We start from the raw sequence: 13,641 nt of genomic DNA on the forward strand, positions 1-13,641 counted from the left end.
ACTCCTGCCTCTGCTAGTCTCTCTGCCTACCTACGGTCTGTCGGTCGTGCCAGGAAAAATGCATTTACTTACAGCAAAGGCACGATAGCAATTTTGGGATAGCAATGTTGGGTTTTTATACAGTTTTTGGTCTCTTCTGAAAGCATTCAGATGAACATGTTGTGACGTATGACACAAGGATTGAGCATTTAGAGAGGGTTTAGCCCTTACTAAGCAGATGGGCAGAGCTGCTTTCTGTTAAGACAAGCGATCTGCAAAATAAAGTCCTATTTTAATGATTTAAGTGTTGCGTTTCAGTAGAATGTTGGAAATCTTTTTGACCTCTTTCAGTTTTTTTTTTCATTTCTGTTGATGTTTTACCTTGTGTTGTAAAAAAATTTGCTACATTTTGTTGCATCTCTTTGCGGGGCTCGGCTGACGATGCCTTTCGGCTGAGGAGCCCAGCACTTCGCAGTTTCCAACTCTGCGTCACTCCGTGTAGGGAGATGAGGAAATCACTCCGGCAGCCTGCCAGCCTCAAAGAGGAAGAAGGAGAAACACACACACTTGCAAGCACATTTTTGATCTGCTCCCAGAGTTCAAAGCCAGAGGTGTCAGCTGTGGGTGTGTGCTAGCTTGCGTGTGTTTGTCAGTCAAAGCTAAGTGTAATGAGGAGCATTGTTGCACAGCATTGGCGACACAGTTGTGTGTCTGCAAGGAAACATGGCTGTCACCCCTCCGCTTCATCAGGAGACAGTAGATTGTCTCGAACTTCATCATGTTGATTCTCATGGAATATCTCAGTGATGTCCACTACTACAACTTTTTTTTAAACTTTAACATGTATGCCAAACAAATACCACATTTTTCAAAGTTTAACAAAACATACAACTCTATGCTGAATGACTACTTCAAACAAATTACACAGTATAAAAAAATATATACTTTTGCTGGAAAAACTTATCAAACTTTCCATGTGCAGGTTTTTCCTGAAATGCGCTTTTATAAAATGTTCAGTGGAATTGTTGAAAGTAGTCCTTGATCGTGCAGTTTTTTGGTTTTGTTAAACTTTGAAATCAAGTTTTTTTTTTTGCTATAGATTTAAAACTGAAATCTTGAGTGTAATTTCGTCATCATGGAATTACCCTACGGCTACACCATATATACAGAAGTATGTGGACAACCCTTTAAATTAGTTGATTTGGCTATATCAGCCACACCTGTTGCTGACGGGTGTATAAAATGTAGCACACAGCCATGGAATCTCCATAGATAAACTTTGGCAGTAGAATGGCCTGTACTGAAGAGCTCAGTAACTTTCAATGAGGCACTATCCTAGGATGCGATCTTTCCAACAAGCCAGTTCATCAAATTTCTACCCTGCTAGAGCTGCCTTGGTCAACTGTAAGTGCTGTTATTGTGAAGTGGAAACATCTAGGAGCAACAATTGCTCGGCTGCGAAATGGTAGGCCACACAAACTCACAGAACGGGGCCAGCGAAGGCTGAAAATCCTCTGTTCTCGTTTGCAACACACTAGTTCCAAACTGCCTCTGGAAGAAACGACAGCACAAGAACTCACGCTTCATGAACTGGGTTTCTATGGCCGCGCAGCCGCACACAAACCTAAGATCACCATGCGCAATGCCAGGCGCTGGCTTGAGCAGTGTAAAACTCGCCACTATTGAACTCTGGAGCAGTGGAAACGCCTTCTCTGGAGTGATGAATCACACTTTGGCGGATGGCAGGAGAACGCTACCTGTCCCAATGCATAGGGCATTGTAAAGTTTGGTGCAGTAGGAATAATGGTCTTGGGTTGTTTTTGCATGGTTCAGGCTCCTTAGTTCCAGTGAAGGGAAATCTTAATGCTACGGCATACAATGACATTCTAGACGACTCTGTGCTTCCAACTTTGTGGCACCAGTTCGGGGAAGGTACTTTCCTGTTTCAGCATGACAAAGTCTCTGCACAATGCGAGGTCCATACAGAAATGGTTTGTCAAGATTGGTGTGGAAGAACTTGACTGGCCTGCACAGAGCCCTGACCTCACCCATCGAGCACCTTTTGGATGAGTTGGAACGACGACTGTGAGCCACGCCTAATTGCCCAACCTTACTAATCCTCGTGGCTGAATGGAAGCAAGTCTCTGCAGCAATGTTCCAACCAGAGGTCGACCGATTTATGATTTTTCAACGCCGATACCGATTTATTGGAGGACCAAAAAAGCCGATACCAATTATTTTAAATGTATTTGTAATAATGACAATTACAACAATACTGAATGAACACTTATTTTAACTTAATATAATAAATACATTTAGCCTCAAATAAATAATGAAACATGTTCAATTTGGTTTAAATAATGCAAAAACAAAGTGTTGGAGAAGAAAGTAAAAGTGCAATATGTGCTTTGTAAGAAGGCTAATGTTTCAGTTCCTTGCTCAGAACAAGAGAACATATGAAAGCTGGTGGTTCCTTTTTTAACATGAGACTTCAATATCCCCAGGTAAAAAGTTTTAGGTTGTAGTTATTATAGGAATTATAGGACTATTTCTCTAAATACCATTTGTATTTAATTAACCGTTGACTATTGGATGTTCTTATAGGCACTTTAGTATTGCCAGTGTAACAGTATAGCTTCCATCCCTCTCCTCGCTCCTCTCTGGGCTCGAACCAGCAACACAACAACAGCCACCACATCGAATCAGGGTTACTCATGCAGAGCAAGGGAAACGACCACCCCAAGGCTCAGAGCGAGTGAAGTTTGAAACGCTATTAAGGGGGTGCTAACTAGCCAGCCATTTCACTTCGGTTACACCAGCCTCATCTAGGGAGTTGATAGGCTTGAAGTCATAAACAGTGCAATGCTTGACTCACAACAAAGAGCTGCTGGCAAAACGCACGAGAGTACTGTTTGAATGAATGTTTACACGCCTGCTTCTGCCGACCACCGCTCAGTCAGATACTTGTATGCTCAGTCAGATTATATGCAACGCCGGACACGCTAGATAATATCTAGTAATATCAACCATGTGTAGTTAACGATTAGCGATTAGGATTGTTTTTTATAAGAAGTTTAATGCTAGCTAGCAACTTACCTTGGCTTACTGTATTTGCGTAACAGGCAGACTTGCCAAGTCAAATAAAGATTAAATAATGGTGTAAAAAATTGGTCAAATCGGTGCCCAAAAATACCGATTTCCGATTATGAAAACTTGAAATTGGCCCTAATTAATCAGCCATTCCGATTAATCGGTCGACCTCTAGTTCCAACATGTAGTGGAAAGCTTTCCCAAAAGAATCAGGCTGTTATAGCAGCAAAGTAGCCTAGTACAGCTGCACTGTGTAAGAAGCAGTGCTTTACTGTGAGGGGAAGTAGGGTTATAACAGTGTTATACATTAAATCTGCTCTGTGTAGGAAGCATGTTATTTCTGTATTCAGACACTGGAGACCTTAATAATGAAGCGTGTTGGAAAGTTAGTGCAATGTAACGGAAGTTTGACACAATCCTATTCTTCTGTCTTTCCTGGTGGGGTACTGCTGTGAGTGTCTGTGCCACATTGACCTCATGGACTGTCCCTACCATTGTTTTACAATTCACAATAAAACTGAGATGGAACGAGGGTTATTGTGAAAGATGACAAGTGATGAAGGAAAAGGAAGCAGTGTGATTAAGACGTCTGTCACCCTTGTTACAATAACATCCTGTGTCTTTGTCAGCCAAGGGAATCAACCAGAATCTGTCATACTAGGCAGCCGTAGTCTCCCAATTTAATTTGTTATTAGGCTTTATTGGTTCTGGGTGCTCACAAATATAAATATATGTAAAATACCAACTCCAAAGGACCCTTCTATGGATTACATTTTGTGAAAATCCCCCAAAACATGGTTTTGTGAGCAATCACCCTTCTGTCTTTTATGTTGCGAGACACAAGTGAGAAACTTGATTATGTTGTGAGAAACGCGATGCTACTTGTAACGATTTGCTATGTTATGCTAATGTGCCTTGTTATTCTTATACTAACGTCTATCATCTACTATGCTGTTATGTTGCTGTGTTATGATAATCAGTAGTCCTCTGTCCTGTGTTTTTTTAGGATGATATTGATGGGATTCCCTGGTCAGAGGAGAGGGATGTGAGGAAGGTGCTCTATCTCTCCCTGAAGGAGTTCAAGACTGCTCAGAAAAGGCAGCTCGGAGACGGCATCGGCGATGGAACCAAATACACTAATGGTGAGTTTCTCCTTGGGTTTCTCCTGACCCAGTCAGGCTTTTGTCTGGATGCTCACAGACCTGCGATAGGCTGCTCTGTCTTTTTGTTTGCAGTGGACCAGCTGATAATGATAGGAGTGATAGAATAGTGACACATTAATATAGCAAGGTGCTTTGGTATGCACAATGAAACAGAGGATGTTGCAGGTTTTTTTTTCTAAGCTGGTGCAATAACATCCAGGGAGCTCAGGCTGCCTGTTTGTGTCCGCCTGCGGTATAAAGGCTGGTCTGAATGATCGACTGCTGCTTTGTTTGACACCTTCGCCGTGCTTCACACGGGCCTCTGAACCTATTCTCAGCTGTCACGACACAACCCAGAGGCCGAGAGGGAGAGAAAGGCCTCTGGAAGTTTACACCGTGCCAAGCGGGCATGGAGAAGCCTCAGCTCAGATCTAGGTCATAGGATCAGTTGCACACAGACTGCCCTGTACCGGCCGAAACTGTCCCCCCCCCCCCCAGTGTTGTCAGTCTCTTAGAGGAGTGTGTCTGACTGGCTGTCTGGAGCCAGCTACCTACAGAGGGATGTGAGGAAGGTGCAAATTAGATTAGGACAAGATGACCAAACAACACGCTGGATCTCTACTGAAATACACTACATGACCAAAAGCATTGATCCAACAGCAGAGTGAAGGGACCGAACCTGCAAGGCCCTAAGCGTGTCTCCCCTCCTACTCGGCCCCCTCCGTCTATCTCCCATCCCATAACTGGCAATCATGCCATCTCCCTTACCACTTTACCTCTCAGTGTTGGCAGGCGTCCATCTCTCCATCTCTCTTCCTCTTTCCCTCACTCCCCCCCTCTGCATTATTCAACTAATTACATGATGCCCCTTTTGCATCCTCTCCCCTCCCTGTTATCCCTCCTTAGATGGAAGGCATCATTACATCAATAGGCCCCTGGTTACTGCTGCTCAGGAAGCTTTCCTCCTGCTCCCCCCCCCCCCTCCTGCTCCCCCCCGCCCCCATTGATGAAACTACTGGCTGTGTTCCAAACCATTTGGAGATGGTGGATGGTAGTGAGTGTCTGCCCAATAGCGCCACTGGCCTTGTTCTGTCTGTCCCTTAGCACTGACCCTGTCCTGTCTCATGGGGACCTCAGGGCTTGACACTGGAAGTTTTGACACGAACATAGTGGAAGAGGGCAGTGGAAGAGAGCCTTGGTGGTGGAGCTGGCTTTCTCTCAGATAGGGCGAGTGATAGACTGACAGTCTGCAGCATGTCATTCTCACATAAATTTAAAATAATTTGAGTAGATGTGTTAAGGTATATTTAAGTTATTTTATGAAGATGACAGTGGGGAAATAGAGGTTGTGTCAAAGGGCAGTAGGCCTGAGTCCAACCTTTGCCAACACTGTAGACATACAGTATGTGCCAGAGGAGGTTGCGGTTTAGACTGCTAGACCACCCTAGGCCACATTGACAATAGTTACTAAATAGTATCTGTCTATTTCGGTCTGGTGTTGATTTGTGGTCAGAACTGTGTGGTTGAGACAGTCATTTTAAAAACACTACTTTTCGTTGTCCTCTTATAGGGTTGTCTTCAAGAGTTCCTTTTTTAGTATCCCATTCTATTGTCAGAAGGGGTTAAAATGGGTTAAAAATCCCACACAACAAACACATTGTTTATTTTTATACACACTACAGTCCCAATCATACTGTGTCATTAACTGAGAGAAATAAGTATTTTGTTACTAGCCACAGTACAGTGGACCAGTGAGCAGGTTACTGCTACAGGCTGCTGATGGACACTAAGCTTACTCCATTAGAAACATTAATATTCAGTCGTAATCACTCTCTGTTTTGTAAAGGTGATTTAAGCTGAAGTAATGCCACTTTCCTGTCTGTTTAATATTTTCTGTCTGCATCTGGGCTTCCTGTCTGCATTACTCCACCTCCCACTAATGGGCTACACTCTGTGACTTGTTGTGGTACGCACCCCCAACCTCGCTCCTCTATCTCCTTCATTCTCTCACTCTCTGTCTGGAGAGCAGGAGTGAACATAGCAAGGTGAGGGGCTTATTGAAACACGCATAAATCTGATTTGAGTCCCTTGCGGATCAGCCGTCATCCTCCTTCCCAGCTAGGCCTCACTGGGACCAGGGGAAAGAATTTAGGCCCCAGCCCAGTCTGGCTCCCTTTCGTGACTGCCAGTTTGCATCCCTGTCTCGCCCTCCTTGCCCGGCCCCTCACAAAGGCACTGAGGTGAAACCAACATATGTAAAACGTCTCGGAAGGGCGGAGAGGGGAGGGAGTAGAGAGGAGAAAAGATGGCCCCTCACCAGGCTGTTTATGCTCAGTATGAATATTATTAGTCACCTAGTACTACAGATTCGACTATAATAGCTGAATCAGAAGAATGGTTTCGTTGAGTTCTTGGTATTATACTCTTCACCCTGAGCACAACACACACAAACCAAACATAACCCAGTCAGTTCCCTGAGCATCACTGTGGTTTGACTCATACTGCCAGAGCATGTTAAGAGGTCTACAGACATGTTAAGCTCTATGGCTGGTCTCCTGCTATCAGGTAGTGACCTGCACTCGGTACACAGACTTCAACTACCAGCTGCCTGGCTTTGTTCTGGGTTCTTCAAGGTTTTCAGAGGAAGCCGCCACTCAACTCAACCATTAGCCACTCATTATTACCATTCTAATTTATGTTTCTTTGACACCTGCAGTTAAGGGTTGTGGTTTTAGGTTGGCACGTGATTTAAGGACTCAGTCCTAAGGAATGTGATGGGAGGGTCATGTGTCAGCTAGAAATGCCAGTACCAGGTAGACTTTTACTACCTACAAAGATTTAGTGGATCATAATTGATCTGTTTTTCTTAACCATGATTGCTACTTCCACCTTGTTTGTGTAATTGCAGTGAATGCTGTTTCGTTTGATCAAGAGGGTTTCACTTCAGTTTCATGTCTTGGTTACGTGTCAATGCTGTCTTTATTTGACTGGAATGTATTTTTGAGATCTGCTCAAGTCCCGACTTGTTCACTTTGTTCAGCTAACGGGCTCCAAACACAAATCAGCGCCCTTACTTTGGTCACCGTGTTTCTCTCCAGTCAACATGTCCTAGCAGTACATTGCATGGTCTCTAACCCATGTCTTGTCTCTTTTTAGGTTCCCATGCCCGCGGGCAGCTCAATGGCTCAGGGCAGAAGGGCCTCAATGCTGACGGGTCACGGTTCCAGAGCACCGACGGCAGCAGCGAGTACTCTGAGGATGGCCCTGCCAAGAAGAGGTGAGCGTGTTAACCTGTACTCTGGAGCGATGGCTCTCTCGCTCTGCTCTCTCTCTCTCTGATCGGCAGCAGCTTTGAACCAGAGAGTGCTTGAGTGAAGGTATTGATAGGCAGGGGGAGCTCTACAGTACCTGGGCCCAGATTCACAAAACCTTAAGAAGAAATGTCTTAAACTGGCATTTTTCCTTTAATTATAGACTTAAGAAAATGTAAGCAAAGTTGATATTCCTCAAAGTTATTGAACATCTTTCTTGTGCCATTTCTTCATGTTTCTCCTTAAGCTAAAAGTTAAGAAATTTGATTATTGAAAATAAAATTATTGGGAATGTTCCTATTTCCAAGATGGCTAAACCCTTAATCTTAGGGCAATGAGAGAAAGTTCATGAAAGCAATTGAAAATATTAAATTCACAAATGTCATCTGATAGTTTCAGTATTGATTATTTTAAACCCAACAACATGTTTTAGACCATTAATCTTAGTAAGAAATATGCTAACATGATTGCCAGATAGCTAAAATGGTTGCCTAGCAACATACATTTTAAGAAGATATTTGAGAAGTTAGTGAGAAAATCATTCCATTTTAAGATATTGTTGAGGATTTGCTCTCATGAACTTTAAGAAGCTAATGTTTTTTTTCGTAAGTAGTGTTTTGTGAATCTGGACTTAATTTAAAAATATATATATTTTTTTTATGGCCTGCAGTACAGCCGAGGTACAGTATCAGAGGTGTTTTGATCCTGGTGATGTCAGCATTGGTTAATTCAGCGCTCTCAGATTCATGTGTGTGAATTATCAAAATAAACAATTGTGGTAGTAAATGTATAAAAAGCCTCTGTCTTTTTATTAATTAACTTCCTTTTTGCTGTATTCTCTTCTCTTGTTCTCCAGTAATGTGTTTGGTTAAATCAGGGAATTACAGTAATGGGACATGACAGCATCAACAGTGAAGGGTAAAGAGGAGTTTGATTCAGAAGAATGGGAGCTCTTTAACCAGCGTTCATTCTTAAAAGGCGGAAAGATGTTTCAGTTTTTATTTAACTAGGCAAGTCAGTTGAGAACAAATCCTTATCTACAATGAAGGCCTACCCTGGCCAAACCATAGCCCGTACGACGCTAGGTCAATTGTGCGCCGCCCTATGGGACTCCCAATCACGGCTGGTTGTGATACTGCCTGGAATTGAACCAGTCTCTGTAGTGAGGTTCTGGGCTTTCTAGGGAGTTTTTCCTAGCCACTGTGCTTCTACACCTGCATTGCTTGCTGTTTGGGATTTTAGGCTTGGTTTCTGTACAGCACTTTAATATATCAACTGATATATAAGAAGGTCTTTATAAATACATTTGGCTGGGAGGCGTGTGGGACTAGAGGAGACTGGGCTGGGGGGCGTGTGGGACTGGAGGAGACTGGGCTGGGGGGCGTGTGGGACGGGAGGAGACTGGGCTGGGGGCGTGTGGGACTGGAGGAGACTGGGCTGGGGGACGTGTGGGACTGGAGGAGACTGGGGTGCAGGAGTGGTGTGAGCACACTGGTGGGTTCAGACTGGGATGGATTCCCTCTCAACTAGCAGGTCCTGGTTCTATAACAGACCAGCCACTGTGGATTAAATGCATTGCTTGGCACACACACACACACTCACAGCTACATTAAATCATATATATTCATATGCACATACTGTACTGCAGCGGCCATAGCACAGAGATCTGCTCTGTAATCTCTCACCGTGAGACCCTCCTCTGTGTAGCCAGCCATCGCATGATTCCTCAGCTCCCTGTCTCCACCACCTCTTTCCACCCTCCGTGTGTGCAGTACCTGTTATTTAATAGTCCAGCAGAACTTGTCTGTAAGAGGTCTGGCAAACCTGAAAAGGAGAGCAAGAGAACAAGATGGACAGGGAGAAGCAGAAAGGCGTTGCGTCAACAACAGGCTTGTGTTCAGTACAGTGGTTTGATGGTTTTCATTAGTTCTCATGCTGGAATAAAAGTAGGCTCTCTCCCTCTCTTAATGAGCAGCCGGCTCAGAGTGCTTGGCAATAGCTCAGGTCTTTTGGTGTGGGGAGTGTGTGTGTGTGTGGAGGATGACTTCTTGGCCCTGGCATCTGCAGCCCACGCCACTCTATAACAGGGTGGCTGATTGAGGAGGTGCCAGGACCTTTCACGCCTGGCAACGCAAGAACTAGTGGAGAGAGGCAGCGCAGGTATGTGATTTTGGCTGCTTCATCCTGGGGTGCAGGGGAGGGTCCCAGTGTGTCTCGGGAGGGGATGGGCGGTCCCGGGGAGGCGTTTGGGGACCTTAGGTGTTTGTCTTCCTAGAACACTGAGATTAGAAATCGGGCCCCAGCATCTTAGAACCCTGCCAAGTACTGGAGAGGTTCTTCCCTCCTCCCCTTCCCAGCCACACCACGAGGCTGGAGTAGGAAACACACGGTTCAGCCATGGTGACCAATGTTGGAAAGCTCCACTTCTTAGGGAGATTTTGAGGCAAATTCTCCTCAGTAATAAGAGCCAAGTAAAGCTCATTGAGCTGCTTGTTGTTTGTTTTAATGAATGCCAAGTTAGTAAGCACTGCCTTTGTCTGCCGTTCTGTTGTCGACGTCCCCCCCCCACCCCCCAAGTTTTCTGAGAAAAAGTGGAGATCAAATACTTTTTTAATTGTGGGAATGTGTTCCAAGGTATTCCCATGTGTAATAGAGCAATGCTTACATTTGTACGCAATCACAAGGTTTGAAATGATTGTTTTTAATCAAATTATTCTATCTGCTTGTGTTTCTTGCGGTCAATTTGCAGTCTACAAATGATTTTGTAAATATGTTCCGGCCCCCTGACCATACGCTCAAGAAAGAATCGGTCCGCAGCTCAATCTAGTTGATGATCCCTGCATTACATACTGTCACACATTCTGAATAAACTCTCACAATACTGTCTGCTGAGCGGAGGAGTGTGTATTATCATGCATTGTGATATTGTATACCCTGTTACCAAGCAGGGAAGACGATAGGTGAGATCAGAGGGAGCAAGGCATCGTCATGAACAAACACTTTCAGTTTCTCTATTCTCTGCAGGCTGTTTGTATTCACTGAAGACAATAGGCACATCAAAGGAATAAAACGGCAACATCACAACAAACTATACAGCAGTTCTGAAGAGAAGTAGTTTTGTTCTATCATAATCGGATGTGGACTGGATGGCATATCCCATGTTCCACTGCTGTGGCCAGAACTAATCAGAGCCTGTGATGTCGTGGCTTATGTCCTGATTTTAAAGTGATGTCGGCAATAACACAGCTTTTCTCTGAGCTTGCTCGTTATTGATCTGGCTTAGTGTGATTTTTAAGATGGCCGCCAAGCTCATGGGTCAGAGGTCAGAGACCAGGGTAAGTCCAGTGAAGTGGTCGACACACTGACCCGAGGAGAAGGTGACGTTGTCCAGTGAAGTGGTCGACCCACTGACCCGAGGAGAAGGTGACGTTGTCCAGTGAAGTGGTCGACCCACTGACCCGAGGAGAAGGTGACGTTGTCCAGTGAAGTGGTCGACCCACTGACCCGAGGAGAAGGTGACGTTGTCCAGTGAAGTGGTCGACCCACTGACCCGAGGAGAAGGTGACGTTGTCCAGTGAAGTGGTCGACCCACTGACCCGAGGAGAAGGTGACGTTGTCTAGTGAAGTGGTCGACCCACTGACCCGAGGAGAAGGTGACGTTGTCCAGTGAAGTGGTCGACCCACTGACCCGAGGAGAAGGTGACGTTGTCCAGTGAAGTGGTCGACACACTGACCCGAGGAGAAGGTGACGTTGTCCAGTGAAGTGGTCGACACACTGACCCGAGGAGAAGGTGACGTTGTCCAGTGAAGTGGTCGACCCCACTGACCCGAGGAGAAGGTGATGTTGTCCAGTGAAGTGGTCGACCCACTGACCCGAGGAGAAGGTGATGTTGTCCAGTGAAGTGGTCGACCCACTGACCCGAGGAGAAGGTGATGTTGTCCAGTGAAGTGGTCGACACACCGACCCGAGGAGAAGGTGATGTTGTCCAGTGAAGTGGTCGACCCACTGACCCGAGGAGAAGGTGATGTTGTCCAGTGAAGTGGTCGACACACCGACCCGAGGAGAAGGTGACGTTGTCCAGTGAAGTGGTCGACACACTGACCCGAGGAGAAGGTGACGTTGTCCAGTGAAGTGGTCGACACACTGACCCGAGGAGAAGGTGATGTTGTCCAGTGAAGTGGTCGACCCCACTGACCCGAGAAGGTGATGTTGTCCAGTGAAATGGTCGACACACCGACCCGAGGAGAAGGTGATGTTGTCCATTGAAGTGGTCGACCCCACTGACCCGAGGAGAAGGTGATGTTGTCCAGTGAAGTGGTCGACACACCGACCCGAGGAGAAGGTGATGTTGTCCAGTGAAGTGGTCGACCCACTGACCCGAGGAGAAGGTGATGTTATCCAGTGCCAACTTAATACACAGTTCATCAGCTCGCTCGAATGTACTGGGACCAATGGTGGTAGTATACTAAAGCACAATAGTGGACACTGTAACGTCATAGTATACAGTGGTGTAAAAAAATACTTAAGTTGTTTTCTGGGGTATTTGTACTTTACTTTGCTATTTTATGTTTTTGGCTACTTTTACTCCATGACATTCCTAAAGAAAATATGTACTTTTTACTCCCGTATGTTTTCCCTGACACCCAAAGGTACTCGTCACATTTCTCAGGCAGGACAGCAGTATGGTTCAGTTCACACACCTATCAATATAATACGTTGTCATCCCTACTGCCTCTGACCTGGCAAACTCATTAAACACAAATAGTATGTATGTAAACGATGTCTGATTGTTGGAGAGTGCCCCGGTCTGTCCGTAAAATAAATAAATAACTAGAAAATAGTGCTGACTGGTTTGCTTAATATAAGTAATTGGATGTATAGCATTTACTGTTACTTTTACTCAAGTATGACAATTGTGTACTTATTCCACCACTACATACGTACATTTTAAAACTACTGGCTAATTTTAACTTGAGTCATTTTCTATTAAGGTTTCTTAACTCAAGTATAACATTTCAATTACATTTTCCACTACTGGTTCTATAATAGAAATAGTGGCCACAGTAACATGGTAGTACTATACTAAGGGAAATGGTGGACACAGTAACATGGTAGTACTATACTAAGGGAAATGGTAGACACAGTAACATGGTAGTACTATACTAAGGGAAATGGTGGACACAGTAACATGGTAGTGTGGTAATGCATTATGCAACACGTAGGCTTAGGTTGCTTTAATTAAATTATGCACAAAGTGGATTGTGTGAAGGTCATCGTGTAGGACTCATTTAAGCCTTATGTACACATCACACACCAACACTGCCCCAATATATTTGTTAGTCTGTGGTAACTCTCATTGGAATGCTCGCCAACACTCAGTTTCACATAATTTAAAAGAGAAATGTGTTCACTGGTTTCTTTTTTTTTAAACTAGCAACTCGGAAAAATGAGGTGAAATCATGACGTCAATGATCTTCAGGTTGGAAAGTCAGAGCTCTAGAAAGAGTGGTGAGTTGGAAGACAGTTCAGAATGATTTATCCCAGTTGGAACTTGTTTTTCCCCTCAGAGTTCCCAGTTTTGTTGAATGCACTGAAGTCGGAAGTCTGAAATTTCAGAGATCCCAGTTTTGATTGTGGCAGAAGTCTTGGTTAAGTCTTGGTTTTGAATAGACTAGAAACTGCCAGCCAGCTTGGATCTGCATCAAGCAGTACTATCAGGGTCATTCTGGATCAGCAGATTCCACACAATGGTATAGTTAGAATGTTTCAAGGTGAAATAGTTGTAATGAATTCTTAGATGAAATTCAAGAGTTCCAGACTTCAAGGGTCTTGTTTGTCTCTCACCCTCATAGCCTTGTCTTTCAGCTTCTCTGACCAATGACCTGTTATGGCATGGGGAGTGTTGAGCCCTGGGGGGGTTACAGGGTCACCAGGTCACGCAGTCGGCTCAAGCAAGGCCGTCTCTCCTCCAAGCGCTCAACACTCAGACAGAAAAGCAATAACACATTAGCCGGAGTGGCTCTCTCCGTGAGCGCTGTTTATGCTAACCCTGACCCTAACCCCCTACTTTAGAATCCCAGTCATTTGATTCATCCAGTCTTAATGTTTGTATTGACAG

The 13,641-nt window shown here is 44.7% G+C and overlaps 1 protein-coding gene across 2 annotated transcripts in view; it reads left to right on the plus strand.

Moving 5' to 3' along the window:
- The window catches only part of LOC135552091 (protein Jumonji-like), a 90,760-nt gene that overhangs the window by 44,653 nt on the left and 32,466 nt on the right, over positions 1–13,641 (plus strand). For both annotated transcript variants that reach the window (XM_064983488.1, XM_064983489.1), the window contains exons 2-3: positions 4,076–4,211; positions 7,368–7,488. In XM_064983488.1, the coding sequence (XP_064839560.1) occupies positions 4,076–4,211; positions 7,368–7,488 (257 nt within the window). The remainder of the gene's footprint in view (positions 1–4,075; positions 4,212–7,367; positions 7,489–13,641) is intronic.

Source organism: Oncorhynchus masou, chromosome 13 (genome assembly GCF_036934945.1).
Source record: "Oncorhynchus masou masou isolate Uvic2021 chromosome 13, UVic_Omas_1.1, whole genome shotgun sequence".
NCBI lineage: Eukaryota > Metazoa > Chordata > Actinopteri > Salmoniformes > Salmonidae > Oncorhynchus > Oncorhynchus masou.